The sequence below is a fragment of the Oncorhynchus nerka genome, linkage group LG15 (assembly GCF_034236695.1).
Source record: "Oncorhynchus nerka isolate Pitt River linkage group LG15, Oner_Uvic_2.0, whole genome shotgun sequence".
In the NCBI taxonomy this organism is placed as follows: Eukaryota; Metazoa; Chordata; class Actinopteri; order Salmoniformes; family Salmonidae; genus Oncorhynchus; species Oncorhynchus nerka.
This window is the reverse complement of record NC_088410.1, coordinates 61,400,689-61,414,742: the sequence shown is the minus strand read 5'-3', so window position 1 is coordinate 61,414,742 and position 14,054 is coordinate 61,400,689. Positions and strand designations below refer to the sequence as shown.

Here is a 14,054-nt window from a genome sequence, read left to right as displayed (position 1 = left end):
GCCAGCTAGCTAACATAGTATCCCTCTCATTTTGAGCTGGCTGTTTGAGTTAGCTAAACTAGCTAAGTAAGTGAAAGTGAAGAAGAAAAATAATACTAAATATAGCTAGCTCTCCCTCTTCTCCTTCATTTTTGAAGAAATGTGTATTTATAGATCTTTGAGTCAACTGCTCACCAATGCAGTGCTAGCTAGCTGTAGCTTATGCTTTCAGTACTAGATTCATTCGCTGATCCTTTGACAAAATGTCAGTTCATGCTGCAAGAGCAATTATAGGGTGGAGGACGTCCTCCGGAAGTTGTCATAACTACTGTGTAAGTCTATGGAACGGGATGGGAACCATGAGCCTCTTATGTTTTGTATTGAAGTTAATGTACCCAGAGGAGGATGTAAACTAGCTGGTGCTACCCCACAGAGTGCTGTTGAGGCTACTGTAGACCTTCATTGCAAAACATTGTTTTAATATTTTTTCCGGGTGACATTAATATATTTAGTATAGTTTTATCAAAACAATTATAGCTTCTTCTTTTTTTATGTTTCACTATTTTTATGAAATTCACTGAGGAGGATGGTCCTCCCCTTCCTCATCTGAGGAGCCTCTGCTGATTGCTAATCATATCGTAGACTGTCTATTAAGTAAATTAAAGGAAAAGTAACAACATTGCATAACGTTACTGTTACTCCCAGATGCATTTTCTGAGGACGTCATTACCCTGGACCCAGGTTGCTCCTCTCACCTTCCCAAAACTCTGCCCCTGCGGTCTGTGGTCCACATTTTAAATGAAGAGGAGGGCTGAGGATTCTGTCCCAAGGAAGGAAAGACACTGGTGAGTGGACAATAAGGTCAAATTGCTGTTTGTACACCGGATAATGTTATATAACCAAATATGTTTTGTGTCCATTACTGGACGTTAGAGGAAAGCCCCATTCAAGTCTACGCCATTGATTCTTCACCGAACCTGGTATTGGCGATACTCTCTTCGTTCTCCATCCTGGAAAACCGTTATCTTATAAATGTCTGTGTAAAGTTTCAGGTGGTTCTACAAACACCAGAGACAACTCGGAAAGAGATGTAACCTCCAAATGTATAAGTTAACTGTTTTCCCTAATCGAGACCCAAGAGAGTATCACCACTGTACTTTTGTTTATGTGTAACTCTGTTGTTTTTTTGTCACACTGCTTTGCTTTATCTTGGCCAGGTCGAAGTTGTAAATGAGAACTTGTTCTCAACTGGCCTACCTAGTTAAATAAAGGTGAGAAAAAAATAATATGCCAGGTTACATAAGTTTGGGTAAGCTATTTTTCACCATAAAAATTCACCTTTTATAATAAAGCATTCCTATCATCCTCGCATTTGTAGACTTATTTAAGATGTGGTGATTATATTTTCTAGTCATAATTTAGGCTTATAATATAATTTAGGCTTCTAATATGACTGTTCAATGCAGCGCGTAGTGACAGAGTAGACCTAGGCTACATTAGATTTCTTCTTTCTTTGCACAGGAAAGTGTTGTTCTTTTATAAACACATTTAGTGCAATTTTACTACACTTTATATGGCTGGAGACATTAGCAGAATCTTCTTTAATACGACTAAAACTACAGGGTAGCCTACTCTGCTGACACTGACAAACAGATCAATAAAAACGACGTTGTCTGGTCCATATAATAGGCCTACGAAAAGGGGAGACAAATACAAATATTGTATTTATTTTACCTTTATTTAGCTAGGCAAGTCAGTTAAGACCAAATTCTTATTTTCAATGATGGCCTAGGAACAGTGTGTTAACTGCCTTGTTCAGGGGCCGAATGACATATTTTTACCTTGTGAGCTCGGGGATTCGGTCTTGCAACCTTTCGGTTACTAGTCCAACGCTTTAACCACTAGGCTACCTACCGCCCCGCACTAACCACTAGGGTATATGACGACCATCTAACTGGAGGAGGAAATGTATTGTCTAAAAACAAGCAAAAGTAGCACTGACCCAATGATAAAGGTAATGAATATGCAGACTCACCCGGGACATAGCCAATGTGCTCCTCTGGTACCAATAGGATAGGCTACTGTTCACTCAATTAAGTTTAGAATTTTGATATCTAAAGGACAGTGGATTATTTTCATTGTCTTCTCTTTTCAGCAATAGCAATTTGCTTTCCAAACTGTTATTCGGCAATTGTACTTTTAAATATTGCGATATGCCTGGCTGGGTCTCTGCTTTTCACTGACCGTTTCAACTCAACAATCAACTATTTGATGTGTGTTCGCTGCCCAAATTACGGGCCCTTCCGACTGTAGGCTATGTGATTTAAAACAATCCACAGCTTTTTTCTTTTAAAGAAGCTAATGATCATCTGTGGCCAAATCATGCTCTCTGGTGTAGTAGCCTATTTTGAAAGATTTGACTTTCTTTAAGTAAGCAAATTACGCTATATCATTTTTACAATTACTTTAGGGAAGCTTAGGTTCCCCTAGCCTTATGGAGGCACTGCCTATGCCAGATTAGTTGAAGAATCTATGTAATGTCTAGTAATGGACACCAAAAATCTTTAGGTTATATCACACTGGCAAGAGAACAGACATGCACACATGGAGACACGAGAGACACAGATCTGGTACTATTTCAGATAATTGATTACTATAAAGTCAGTGATTCAGTTAATGTTTAACATGTTGGGCTTTATACATCTCTGCAAATCTTGCCATAAGATACTGACCCTACCGTAATGCTTGTTTACACTGAGCTGTACTGGAGTTGTAACACCACCATGGTTACATTAAGACACCGTGGAGCCGGCAACATCCCTCAAAGCGAGGATGGGTCCCTTCAGAAAGTATTCATACCCCTTGACTTATTCCACATGTTGTTACAGCCCAAATTCAAAATGCATTAAATATATATTTTCTCACCCATCCACACACACAATACCCCTTAATGACAAAGTGAAAACATGTTTGCAAATTTATTAAATATAGAAATATCTCATTTACATAAGTATTCACACCCCTGAATTCTACCTTGTAGGACCACCTTTGGCAGCGACTACAACTGAGTCTTTCTGGGTAAGTCTCTTAGTGCTTTCCACAACTGGATTGTGCAACATTTGCTCATTTTTATTATTTTAAAAATTCTTTAAGCTCTGGCAAGACAACCGTTTTCAGGTCTTAACATAGATTTTCAAGTAGATTTAAGTCAGAGCTGTAACTCGGCCCCTCAAACTACAAATTCACTGTGTAGCTTTAGCCTTGTGTTTTTAGGTTATTGTCCTGCTGAAAGGTAAATTCATCTCTCAGTGTTTGGTGGAAAGCAGACTGAACCAGGTTTTCCTCTAGGATTTTGCCTGTGCTTAGATCTATTCCGTTAATTTTTTTATCCTGAAAACTCCCCAGGCCTAACGATTAAAAGCATACCCATAAAATGATGCAGCCACAGTGCATTCGGAAAGTATGTAGACCCCTTCACTTTTTCCACAGTTAGTTTTATTTATTAATTTCACCTTTATTTAACCAGGTAGGCTAGTTGAGAACAAGTTCTCATTTACAACTGCGACCTGGCCAAGAATAAAGCAAAGCAGTTCGACACATACAACAACACAGAGTTACACATGGAATAAACAAACATACAGTAGAGAGAAAGTCTATATACAGTATGTGCAAATTAGGTAAGGCAATAAATAGGCCATGGTGGCAAATTAATTACAATATACCAATTAAACACTGGAGGGATTGATGTGCAAGTAGAGATACTGGGGTGCAAAGGAGCAAGATAAATAAATACAGTATGGGGATGAGGGAGTTGGATGGGCTATTTACAGATGGGCTATGTGCAGTGATCTGTGAGCTGCTCTGACAGCTGGTGCTTAAAGCTAGTGAGGGAGATATGAGTCTCCAGCTTCAGTGATTTTTGCAGTTTGTTCCAGTCATTGGCAGCAGATAACTACAAGGAAAGGTGGCCAAAGGAGGAATTGGCTTTGGGAGTGACTAGTGAGATATACCTGCTGGGGCGCGTGCTACGGGTGGGTGCTGCTATGGTGGCCAATGAGCTGAGATAAGGTGTGGCTTTACCTAGCAGAGACTTGTAGATGACCTGGAGCCAGTGGGTTTGGCGACGAGTATGAAGCAAGGGCTAGTCAACGAGAGCGTACAGGTTGCAATGGTGGGTAGTATATGGGGCTTTGGTGACAAATCGGATGGCACTGTGATAGACTGCGTCCAATTTGTTGAGTAGAGTGTTGGAGGCTATTTTGTAAATGACATCGCTGAAGTCGAGGATCGGTAGGATGGCCAGTATTACGAGGGTATGTTTGGCAGCATGAGTGAAGGATGCTTTGTTGCGAAATAGGAAGCCGATTCTAGATTTAATTTTGGATTGGAGATACTTAATGTGAGTCTGGAAGGGGAGTTTACAGTCTAACCAGACACCTAGGTATTTGTAGTTGTCCATATATTCTAAGTCCGAACCGCCCAGAGTAGTGATGCCGGACGGGTGGGCAGGTGCGAGCAGCGATCGGTTGAAGAGCATGCATTTAGTTTTACTTGCATTTAAGAGTAGTTGGAGGCAACGGAAGGAGAGTTGTGTGGCATTGAGCTCGTTTGGAGGTTAGTTAACTAACAGTGTCCAAAGAAGGGGCAGAGGTATACAGAATGGTGTCGGTGGTTACATTACAGCCTTATTTGAACATTTATTAAATTGTTTTTTCCCCCTCAATCTCCACACAATACCCCATACTGACAAGGCAAAATGGGTTATTTGACATTTTTGCTGATTTATTAAAAAAAAGAAACTGAAATATCAAGTATTCAGACCCTTTACTCAGTACTTCGTTGAATCACCTTTGGCAGCGATTATAGCCTCAAGTCTAATTGGGTATGACATTACAAGTTTGGCACATCTGTATTTGGTGGACTTTCTCATTCTTCTCTGCAGATCCTCTCAAGCTCTGTCAGGTTGGATGGGGAGCGTCACTGCACAGCTATTTGCAGGTGTCTCCAGAGATGTTCAAATCGGGTTCAAGTCTGGGCTCTGGCTGGGCCACTTAAGAACATTCAGAGACTTGTCCAGAAGCCACTCCTGCGTTATCTTGGCTGTGTGCTTAGGGTCGTTGTCCTGTTGGAAGATGAACCTTTGCCCCAGTCTGAGGTCCTGAGCGCTCTGGAGCCGGTTTTCATCAAGGATCTCTTTACTTTGTACTGTTCATCTTTCCCTCAATCTTGACTAGTCTCCCAGTCCCTGCCATTGAAAAACATCCTCACAGCATGATGCTGCCACCACCATGCTTCACCAAATGGATGGTGCCAGGTTTCCTCCAGACGTGATGCTTGGCATTCAGGCCAAAGAGTTGAATCTTGGTTTCATCAGACCAGCGAATCATGTTTCTCATGGTCAGAGTCCTTTAGGTGCCTTTTGGCAAACTCCAAGCAGGCTGTCATGTGCCTTTTACTGAAGAGTGGCTTCCGTCTGTCCACTCTATCATGAAGGCCTGATTGGTGGAGTGCTTAGTATTGCAATCAGGATACATGTTTTGGAGTGCTTTTATTCTGTAATTCTGTAACTATAATGTTGTTGAGCCATTCTCAGTTTTCTCCTATCACAACCATTAAACTAACTTTTTTTAGTTCACCACTGGTCTTGTGGTGAAATCCCTGAGCGGTTTCCTTCCTCTCCAGCAACTGAGTTGGGAAGGACGCCTGTATCTTTGTAGTGACTGGCTGTATTGATACACCATCCAGAGTGTAATAACTTCACCAGGTTCAAAATAATTTCAAGATCTGCTTTTATTTTTATTTTACCCATTAGAAGTAGGTGCCCTTCTTTCCGAGGCATTGGAAAACGTCCCTGGTCTTTGTGGTTGAATCAGTGTTTGCAATTCACTGCTTGACTGAGGGACCTTACAGATAATTTTATGTGTGATGATATTTTTTCAAGGACTAGCCTCATCTTTTGTTAAATACTATTATTGCACACAGTGAGTCCATGTAACTTATGTGACTTGTTAAGCACATTTTTACTCCTGCACTTATTTAAGCTTGCCATATCAAAGGGGTTGAATACATACATTTCAACATTTTCATTTTTTATTAATTTGTGACAATAATTTTAAAAACATTCACCTTTGACATTATGAGGTATTGTGTGCAGACCAGTGACAATTTTTTTCACTTTTAATACATTTTGAATTCAGACTGTAGCACAACAAAATGTGGGAAAAGTCAAGGGGTGTGAGTACTTTCTGAAGGCACTTAATACCACTGTACTCCAAATTGTATCTTAATCCACACTGCTCCTTCGAGAACATTGAAATACTGTTAGTTTTCACGGAAAACTGGCTTTTCGTCGTCTGCTAGCTAGCAGTAGCCACCTCGGCCATTATGAAATTGTTAGTACTATCTGGAATCCTTGATGTCCCTACCCTAAGCACTACCCTAACCATTTTAAGGGACATCCCCAAGGATTTCTGATAGCAAGGACCATTAGCTGATGCTGCCATTGCAAAATGGCTGCATTGCCCACTGCTAGCTAGCATGGGAACAAAAGGGCAGTTTTCTGGGAAAACGAGCAGTATTTCAATCTTCTCGATGAAGCAGTGTGGATAAAGTTAACATTTAGAGTACAGTGGCATATCCCATCCCTGCATTGAGGTATGTTTTCCGATCCATTTCTCGCGCGGGCTCCACGGTGTCTTAATGTAACCATGATTGAGTTCCGACTGCAGTGCATCTGTGTAAACATGCATTGAGCATAACGGTATGTTCGGTATCTTCTGGCAAATGCAATCTATCCTCCAACTCAATGAAGTAGCATTTGACCAATCCAGGTAGTTATTTCAAAGTGCACTGATGCCTAAGAAGTATCCACACCGTAAATATTAACTGACTGACTCAAATCAGTCTTATGTAGCAAAATGTTTTTTTATTTTTTACATTGGATAAAAGTAGACTCAGAGCTACAAAATGGTATATCATACACTGCATTTGAGGAATAATGGGAAAGTAATTATGCTTTGAAAGTTGACAAACTTGTAAACTCACTTTTGAGAATGTTCTTTCAATGTTTTTGTACCTACTGGAGAGCTCTCCTTTGTCGACACCCATTCAGCATTGTTCACACCCGCTTAAGCCAGCCCCACCCTTCTCTTAAGGATTCACATGTGAGGTCATGTGCTAAAAAGCGAGTAGTGTAGTAAAGATTCATTTAAAAAATCCAGGTAAACAATAAATTAGATGATGCTTACCCAGACACACTTGTCTAAATTGATGGGTCATGTGACAGAAATGCTATAATCCCCAGCCACATATTGCCAAGTGGATGGGTCTCTAAAGAGGGTATAAACGGTACAGCCAAATGGTTACTTGCATAGTAGCAATATCAAAATAGATGTGATGTCCATAGCCTTTTCGTCACAAAACTCCCTGATCTGTCGAGCTGTGTCCAGTCCAGGTGGTGCTTGTACAGGCAGACCATCTATGGGAGAAAGGATGTCAGCATTGCGCAACAGCTGAAACCTGGTCCCGACTGAGTCCGAACACTCCTTTGCGAAAACACCAGGCTCCAGAGCATCGAAGCTGTAAAACAGGAAATAACAAAAAAAATGAAGACATTACAAACTTGCACAACATCAATTCACCTCCCAAGTTTAGATGAGAAGAATAATCTCATGCAATGAAAAAGATATTCACCTGACGCGCTGATACTGCTTGATCTGTGGCAGAGGCCTGAAGTATGTAGTCAGGTGTTGTTGCCAGCCATAGCTTTCCACCAGCACCGTACCATCCTCCAGTCCAGCCAGCTGTGGGATGTTGACCCCTGTCACAGTACTGTCCTTCACAACAGCAGAAATCTCAGTGTTCACTCTGGTCTTTCTGAAGAGCTGCTTGATGAGGCCAAAGCACCAGTCGGGGTCAAACTTGGTGTGGTCTGTGATCAGGAAGTGAAGGTCCAGACTGGTGGAGCTTGTGAATGGTCCGCCAGGCACAATACCAGAGCACAAACTTGTTCTTGTTTTGGCCACTGCAGTTATCACAATTCAGGTCAACATGTGTTTTTCTCCAACTAGTTGGTGAAGAAATGGTGCATGTAGTTGACTGCGCTGCTGCCTTTGCTGGATGACATACCTTCATCAATCAAGTAGTTGACTTGTTGTGGTATTCCTTAAAAGCAGACACCAAACAAGCCCGATTTGCGAGGAGTTAAAAAGTAAATGGGACCTGGCATAGGGTCAGAAGGATAGTGCACCTGCAAACAACAAAAGAACATTTAAGATAAGTTAATGAAAATAAAATGTAACGTAACTTATTTTTTATGCATCATTATCAGGTACGTTTCACCTACAAATGTGCAGAGCAGCAGCACTGCATACAGAAAGAACATCATCTTGGAAACTGGAAGTATGACTACACGTACCTCTGGAAAATACAGAAATAATGTGAGCTCAATAAAAGTAGTGCCAATCATTTTGGAGGTCAATTAAATAATCAAAACTTGTTGTTTATGCTTCACATACCAAGTGTTGTCATCGATTCCTTGTAGAGACGCCACACTGCTGCTTTTGTCACATGGGATGGCAGCAGCTTTCCACCAAAGTGTTTGTGTCCTGGGTGGCGTCCTGGTAACATGACTGCATTATCCTCTGCGTAGTTGTTGAAGTTCACCACTTGCAAGTCCTCATGATTCAGGTGTAACCTGTGCTTGCTTGGGCCAGCTCTCTTTTTGATGGGAGGCATTAGACCATTCTCCTTGTATGACTGGTGGAGGAGAGTTAGGTGTGTTCTACTGATGCTGAAAGACAAATTCCAGATTTTGGCATTATTATACAATAGATAGCCGTAATTACCGTCAGACACACCTAGCTAACTTGATGGGTCATGTAATCATCTGGCGAAGTGGAGTCTTTTGTTTAGACAAACCAATTTATCACAGCTAGCTAAAGTTAACCAAATAGGTTCAAATTAGGCTATAACTAAAAATACGAAATGTCATTCTGAGAACATTACTACACAGATCATAAACATAATGTGAGCCAGCCATCTAACGTCAGCTAGCTAACAGTCAGCTTCAACTTGGTATTTTTTTTTTTTTTTTTTTTTTTTTTATTAACAACAAATCAATACATAAAGAACATGAGGGAACACAAGCATACATAGATTACAAACAATGGACAATCGAGCTAGGGGGTACAATATCACATTACAATTACACAAGGACCTTAAGGGACATGCATATACTTACAATTCTAACAGCTTTTTTGTTAGTAGAGCATTTAACCGTCTTAAAATACAGTTCAATTTCTTTTTGTAGGGTACGAAAATGTATTTTGTTATACAGTGGTTCTTCCTGTAAAAGTTGCGTCATACTGCAGCACACCTTGCGGGCTGCCTCAGAATTCTGTGGCACGTTATTTGTCAGCCATTGTTGCCATTAGTGCTAGTTTGACCACCCGAGGGCGTCTTTGAGAAGCTTTTGACAGTCTTCAATATTGACTGTACTAGGGAATTTTAAATCTTTTTTTATGTAAGAACATAGTATATGGGATTGCTTTTAAGAAATGTAGCTTAATTCTTTTGATTAATATTGTTTCTATTCCAAGAAAAATGAAAAACAAAACCCTTAGGGTTTCCGTTAGAAAAATATTGAGCTGTACAACTTGACAGGTCGGGAGTAGGCTACAGTACTAAGAGCGTAACATTTCCACACCCTAATGGTAAGATTCAGTGAAAATAAAAAATCTCATTGATTTATCAAGACCAGTCCCCATGCTTGTCTCAGAGCAGTGCTGTCTTTTCCCCCTTCCACTTGTCTCTTCCATTAATTTCGAAAGAGAGCACTGATTATGCTTACTGGAAAATACTAACTCCCCCTTGCGCTGGTCCGGAGCAGTGACGCAGGGTACCATACTAAACCACAAATGACCTCTTAAGTCCCGCAGAATAATCTCAACTTTTAGTTGAGCAACCACTGTACATGGAGCTAGCTAGCTATTAAATAAGACGTCCTGTGTCGTTTCCGTTCCTTGGCCCGTTATTGTGTCAAGTCACTCTAGTTCATACTGACTGTGTACAATGCCATAATAATCATCTTAAGCTTTAGCCCTCACCCAATCTCTGACAATTTCACTCGCTCTAGCAGAGGTGGTTAGGCTGTTTTCATGTTATCCTGAGCGTTGGTGACGAACTGTGCTCCTGGCAACCATTTTAATTACGCTTTTTTTTTGCCAACGTTTACTGACACCAGCCATATTAAGCCTGTGTTGAGCGTTTGTAAATTCATCAGTTATTCTGCGCTCTTGCACACTCAGACGAGAGTCAGACAGTTGTTGCAGTGCTTTTCTATTGAAATGGATACTTGCATAGTCAGGTCTTTTTTGTTAAGTTTTAATACGCGATTCATAAATAAACAAAATTCAAAAGCTGCGTTCGATAGGATTACCTACTGACCAGCTCAAATAGACAAAAGCGATCTATATGGTAGACCAATCCAAACTCATCTCTCTGCATGTCCAGCCCACTCATTATCTCAGCCAATCATAGTGGGAAGGTTGCTGGCTTTTCCTGTGGCTTAACCAACTAGGCTCGTAATTTTTAACAATATTATTCGTATTTACACATGTTATACAAGTTTGTTATTAAGGCACATGAAAGTTCACAAGTTCAAGAAAGCATTTCTGCCCTCCCAAAAACATTTTGATCAACAACAAAAACGTTTACGTTCAAACGACTCTCCTGTGAAGTAGTGCCCCGCGACATACGCCTAGTTTCCTGAAACGGGTCAAAAATGTTCATACTACAACTAGTCTTGGTCAAAAATAAAACCCACTTGCACTATAGTGGGTACGTGTCTTTTTTACAACCCGTCTTGACCCAATGAAATCACCTCAGAGAGGGTGTGCAGTAGATTCTGTTAATTTATAACAAGCCCTTTGCTTGTATTTCTGAAAGACGTCTCATCTAAGTGGGCTGATTTTTATATTGAAGTCATCACTCTGGTGTAAACTGTTAAAAAGGTCATCAATGCCATTACAGTACATGCCTGCTTTTGTAACGTGGTGTAGAATGCTCATTCTAGTACTTGCCCCACTGTGCTGAATAGGCAGTGTATTCGCTTATTCAGAACTTACTTCAGTGCGTAGAGCACACAGTGTTCAAAAAGGTCACCAGCAGCAAACACTCATGTTACCATGTTTTATAGCTGAGGATTGGCGCACTTCCCTTTTTTGAGGAAGGAAAGGAAAAGGCACACAAAGGCAATAGAATTCCTTTCTGTGTATCAGGTGTCCAATATTGAGCCTTTTTTAGCAATGAACAAAAGATAATACACCAAATCTAGGCTAACTAATTAATTCAAGACTGGTTGAAGAGCTTTTTACTGTAAGTAACACAGCCATTAATTGTAGTGCCATCTCCTCTAAGTGCCTTCCAATGTGCTGCCACATATAGGTTGTTTATTTTAAACATGGTTGAGTAATTTAACTTTTTTTCTGTGAGGATGTGATCCTGTTCATGCATGATATGTAGGCATATGTTGTGATGTTTTATTGTATGTACTCTGTAGACTAACCATTTCCCTACCTGTGCTGCAGGTTGTAGTTGGTTCCGGTGATGTGCCATGGGCTACGACGTCACCCGGTTCCAGGGGGAAGTGGATGAGGACCTGCTGTGCCCCATCTGCAGTGGAGTCCTAGAGGAGCCAGTTCAGGTCAGTGACGTACACATCTCCGCACCATTGTAGCCGTTGGATTGCATTTCAGTGCTCTGAGAAATCACTGAAAAATACGGAATTGTCAGTGTTGTAAATTCAGTTCCATTTCAGTGAAATAGGATCCAGTACTTGTCAGCTCGTTGATCACACACCTGCTGTGCCATTTCAGTCTAAGTTTTTGCAAATTTCTCAATTTTCAGTCCTATAGGCTGTGCGCAGGCCATTTTTTTTTTTTTTTTTTTTTTTTGTGCTACAAAGTGATTATAAACCAGGTCGTTCGAGTCCTGGATGCTGATTGGCTGAAAGCTGTGGTATACAGTGCATTCGGGAAGTATTCAGACCACTTGTTTTTATATAACATTCTATTGGTTGCTAGGAATTTTGTATAATAATTTACTTTGAAAAACAACGTTTTGAATCCAGTGTAATTTTGTGTATCAGTTCATAAACCATGTGCCATGGAATCGGTACATCAACTAAACTGAACAACAATATAAACTAAACATGCAACAATTTCAAAGATTTTACTGAATTAGAGTTCATTTAAGGAAATCCGTCAATTGAAATAAATAAATTCTGTCCTAAATCTATGGATTTCACATGACTGAGTAAGGGAAAATGTGTTCTGATTGGTAGGGACATTAGTATAGACACAAATACTCAGTTTCCTCAGCTGTCCTGATCCTGCAGGTGAAAAAGACATATGTGGAGGTCCTGGGCTGGCGTGGTTACACGTGGTCTGCGGTTGTGAGGACTGTTGGACGTACTGCTAAATTCTTTAAAACGACAGAGGTGGTTTATGGTAGAGAAATTAACATTCAATTCTCTCGCAACAGCTCTGGTGGACCCAATTGCACACTCCCTCAACTTGAGACATCTGTTGCATTGTGTTGTGTGACAACTGCACATTTTAGTGGCCTTTTATTGTCCCCAGCACAAGGTGCACCTGTGTAAAGATAATGCTGTTTAATCAGCTTCTTGATATGCCACATCTGTCAGGTGGCTGGATCATCTTGGCAAATGAGAAATGCTCACTAACAGGGATGTAAACAAATTTGAGAGAAATAAGCTTTTTATGCATATGGAACATTTCTGGGATCTATATTTAATCTCATGAAACATGGGACCAACACTTTACATGTTGCGTTTTTATATTTTTGTAAAGTATATTTTGCAATCGATATAGAACAGCTATCAATTTTTTGGTCCTTAAATGAAGCTGGTATACTTTTTATTTTATTTATCACAATTTTTTTAAACCAATTTTGGTCTTTAATGCTGGGCCGAACGACAAGTTCCTTACTTTCTCCCCCTTCCACTTGCCTCTTCCATTTTTGCCGTAATGCTGTAATTAGTCCAACAGCCCTTAGCCTTAATATATTGGTCATATACCACACCCCCTCTGGCTTTATAGCTTAACTATATTTTCTGCAGTGCTCTTGCTGCTGTGCTGTTTTTGCATTTCTGTATACAGTATATCACTGGACTTGTAATTTGATTCTCTATGATGAAGCTCCAGTGATGACTATCCATTGCTAGTGAAAGGTGAAAGCGATTAGACATATGAGAATAGCCCCATCTTGGCCAGGAAAGAGATGGGCAGAGAGAAAGGACAGGGAGGAGAGCTTAAAGGGCAGTCTGCTTTCAGTGGGATGCTGTGTCAGCAAGGGGGAGAGAGGAGTGGACAAGAGGAAGAGCGGAGAGGACAGCGAGAGAGCTACCGAGGACAGGAGGGAGGGAAGAAGGCAATTTGGAGAGATGAGCTCTGCATGGAGATCTGTTCGTTCTTTTTAAAGATGAATCAATGTGCCCAATGTTTGTAGTGATGCATAAAGATGGGGCAGAGGTGAAAGGACTAGGGATAGAAGAAGTGAGTGGAGATGCCTTGTCCTGTTAATGTAAATAAAGCATAAGGATACTAGTATAACAAACACAGCTCCCAAACTGAAACCAACCATGAGGTGAGTGGCTTTAAATACACTATTGATTCTACCTACCTGCAGAGGATAGCATTGTTTTGCTACATATTTGCCCTTGGAGTAAATAGTTGCTGGTTTGTGCTTTTTATAGTACATAACACTTTGTCCAGCCTAGGCATTTCTTAGTGTGTGTGTGTGTGTGTGTGTTGGTCAATTTCCTGTGGTAGTAAGTATTCTTTGTTTTGGAGTGTTTTGGTGAGAGTGATGGCACCGGTCTGTGGGCACGTGTGTTCATGCGTTGGTAGGTTAATTCGGCAAGAAGGCAGTGTGGTAGTACAACGTCACTTCCAGCCAATGTTGCCTATGCATTCTGAGCTGTCGTAGGACTTTGCACAGCGTGCTGGCAGCAGTAAAGGAATGTGGACATAACTGTCGTATGGCTTTCAGTG

At 40.7% G+C, this 14,054-nt stretch overlaps 1 protein-coding gene across 4 annotated transcripts in view; it reads left to right on the top strand.

Annotated features, from left to right (window-relative positions):
- LOC115143041 (E3 ubiquitin-protein ligase NRDP1-like) overlaps positions 1 to 14,054 on the top strand; it is a 28,337-nt gene that overhangs the window by 1,641 nt on the left and 12,642 nt on the right. For 2 of the 4 annotated variants that reach the window (XM_029683040.2, XM_029683038.2), the window contains exons 2-4: positions 685 to 824; positions 3,020 to 3,057; positions 11,568 to 11,683. In XM_029683040.2, the coding sequence (XP_029538900.1) occupies positions 11,594 to 11,683 (90 nt within the window). In that variant the 5' untranslated portion in view covers positions 685 to 824; positions 3,020 to 3,057; positions 11,568 to 11,593. Of the gene's footprint in view, positions 1 to 684; positions 825 to 1,196; positions 1,251 to 3,019; positions 3,058 to 11,567; positions 11,684 to 14,054 lie in introns of all 4 variants that reach the window. The other 2 variants (XM_065001770.1, XM_029683039.2) reach the window with 2 other exon arrangements.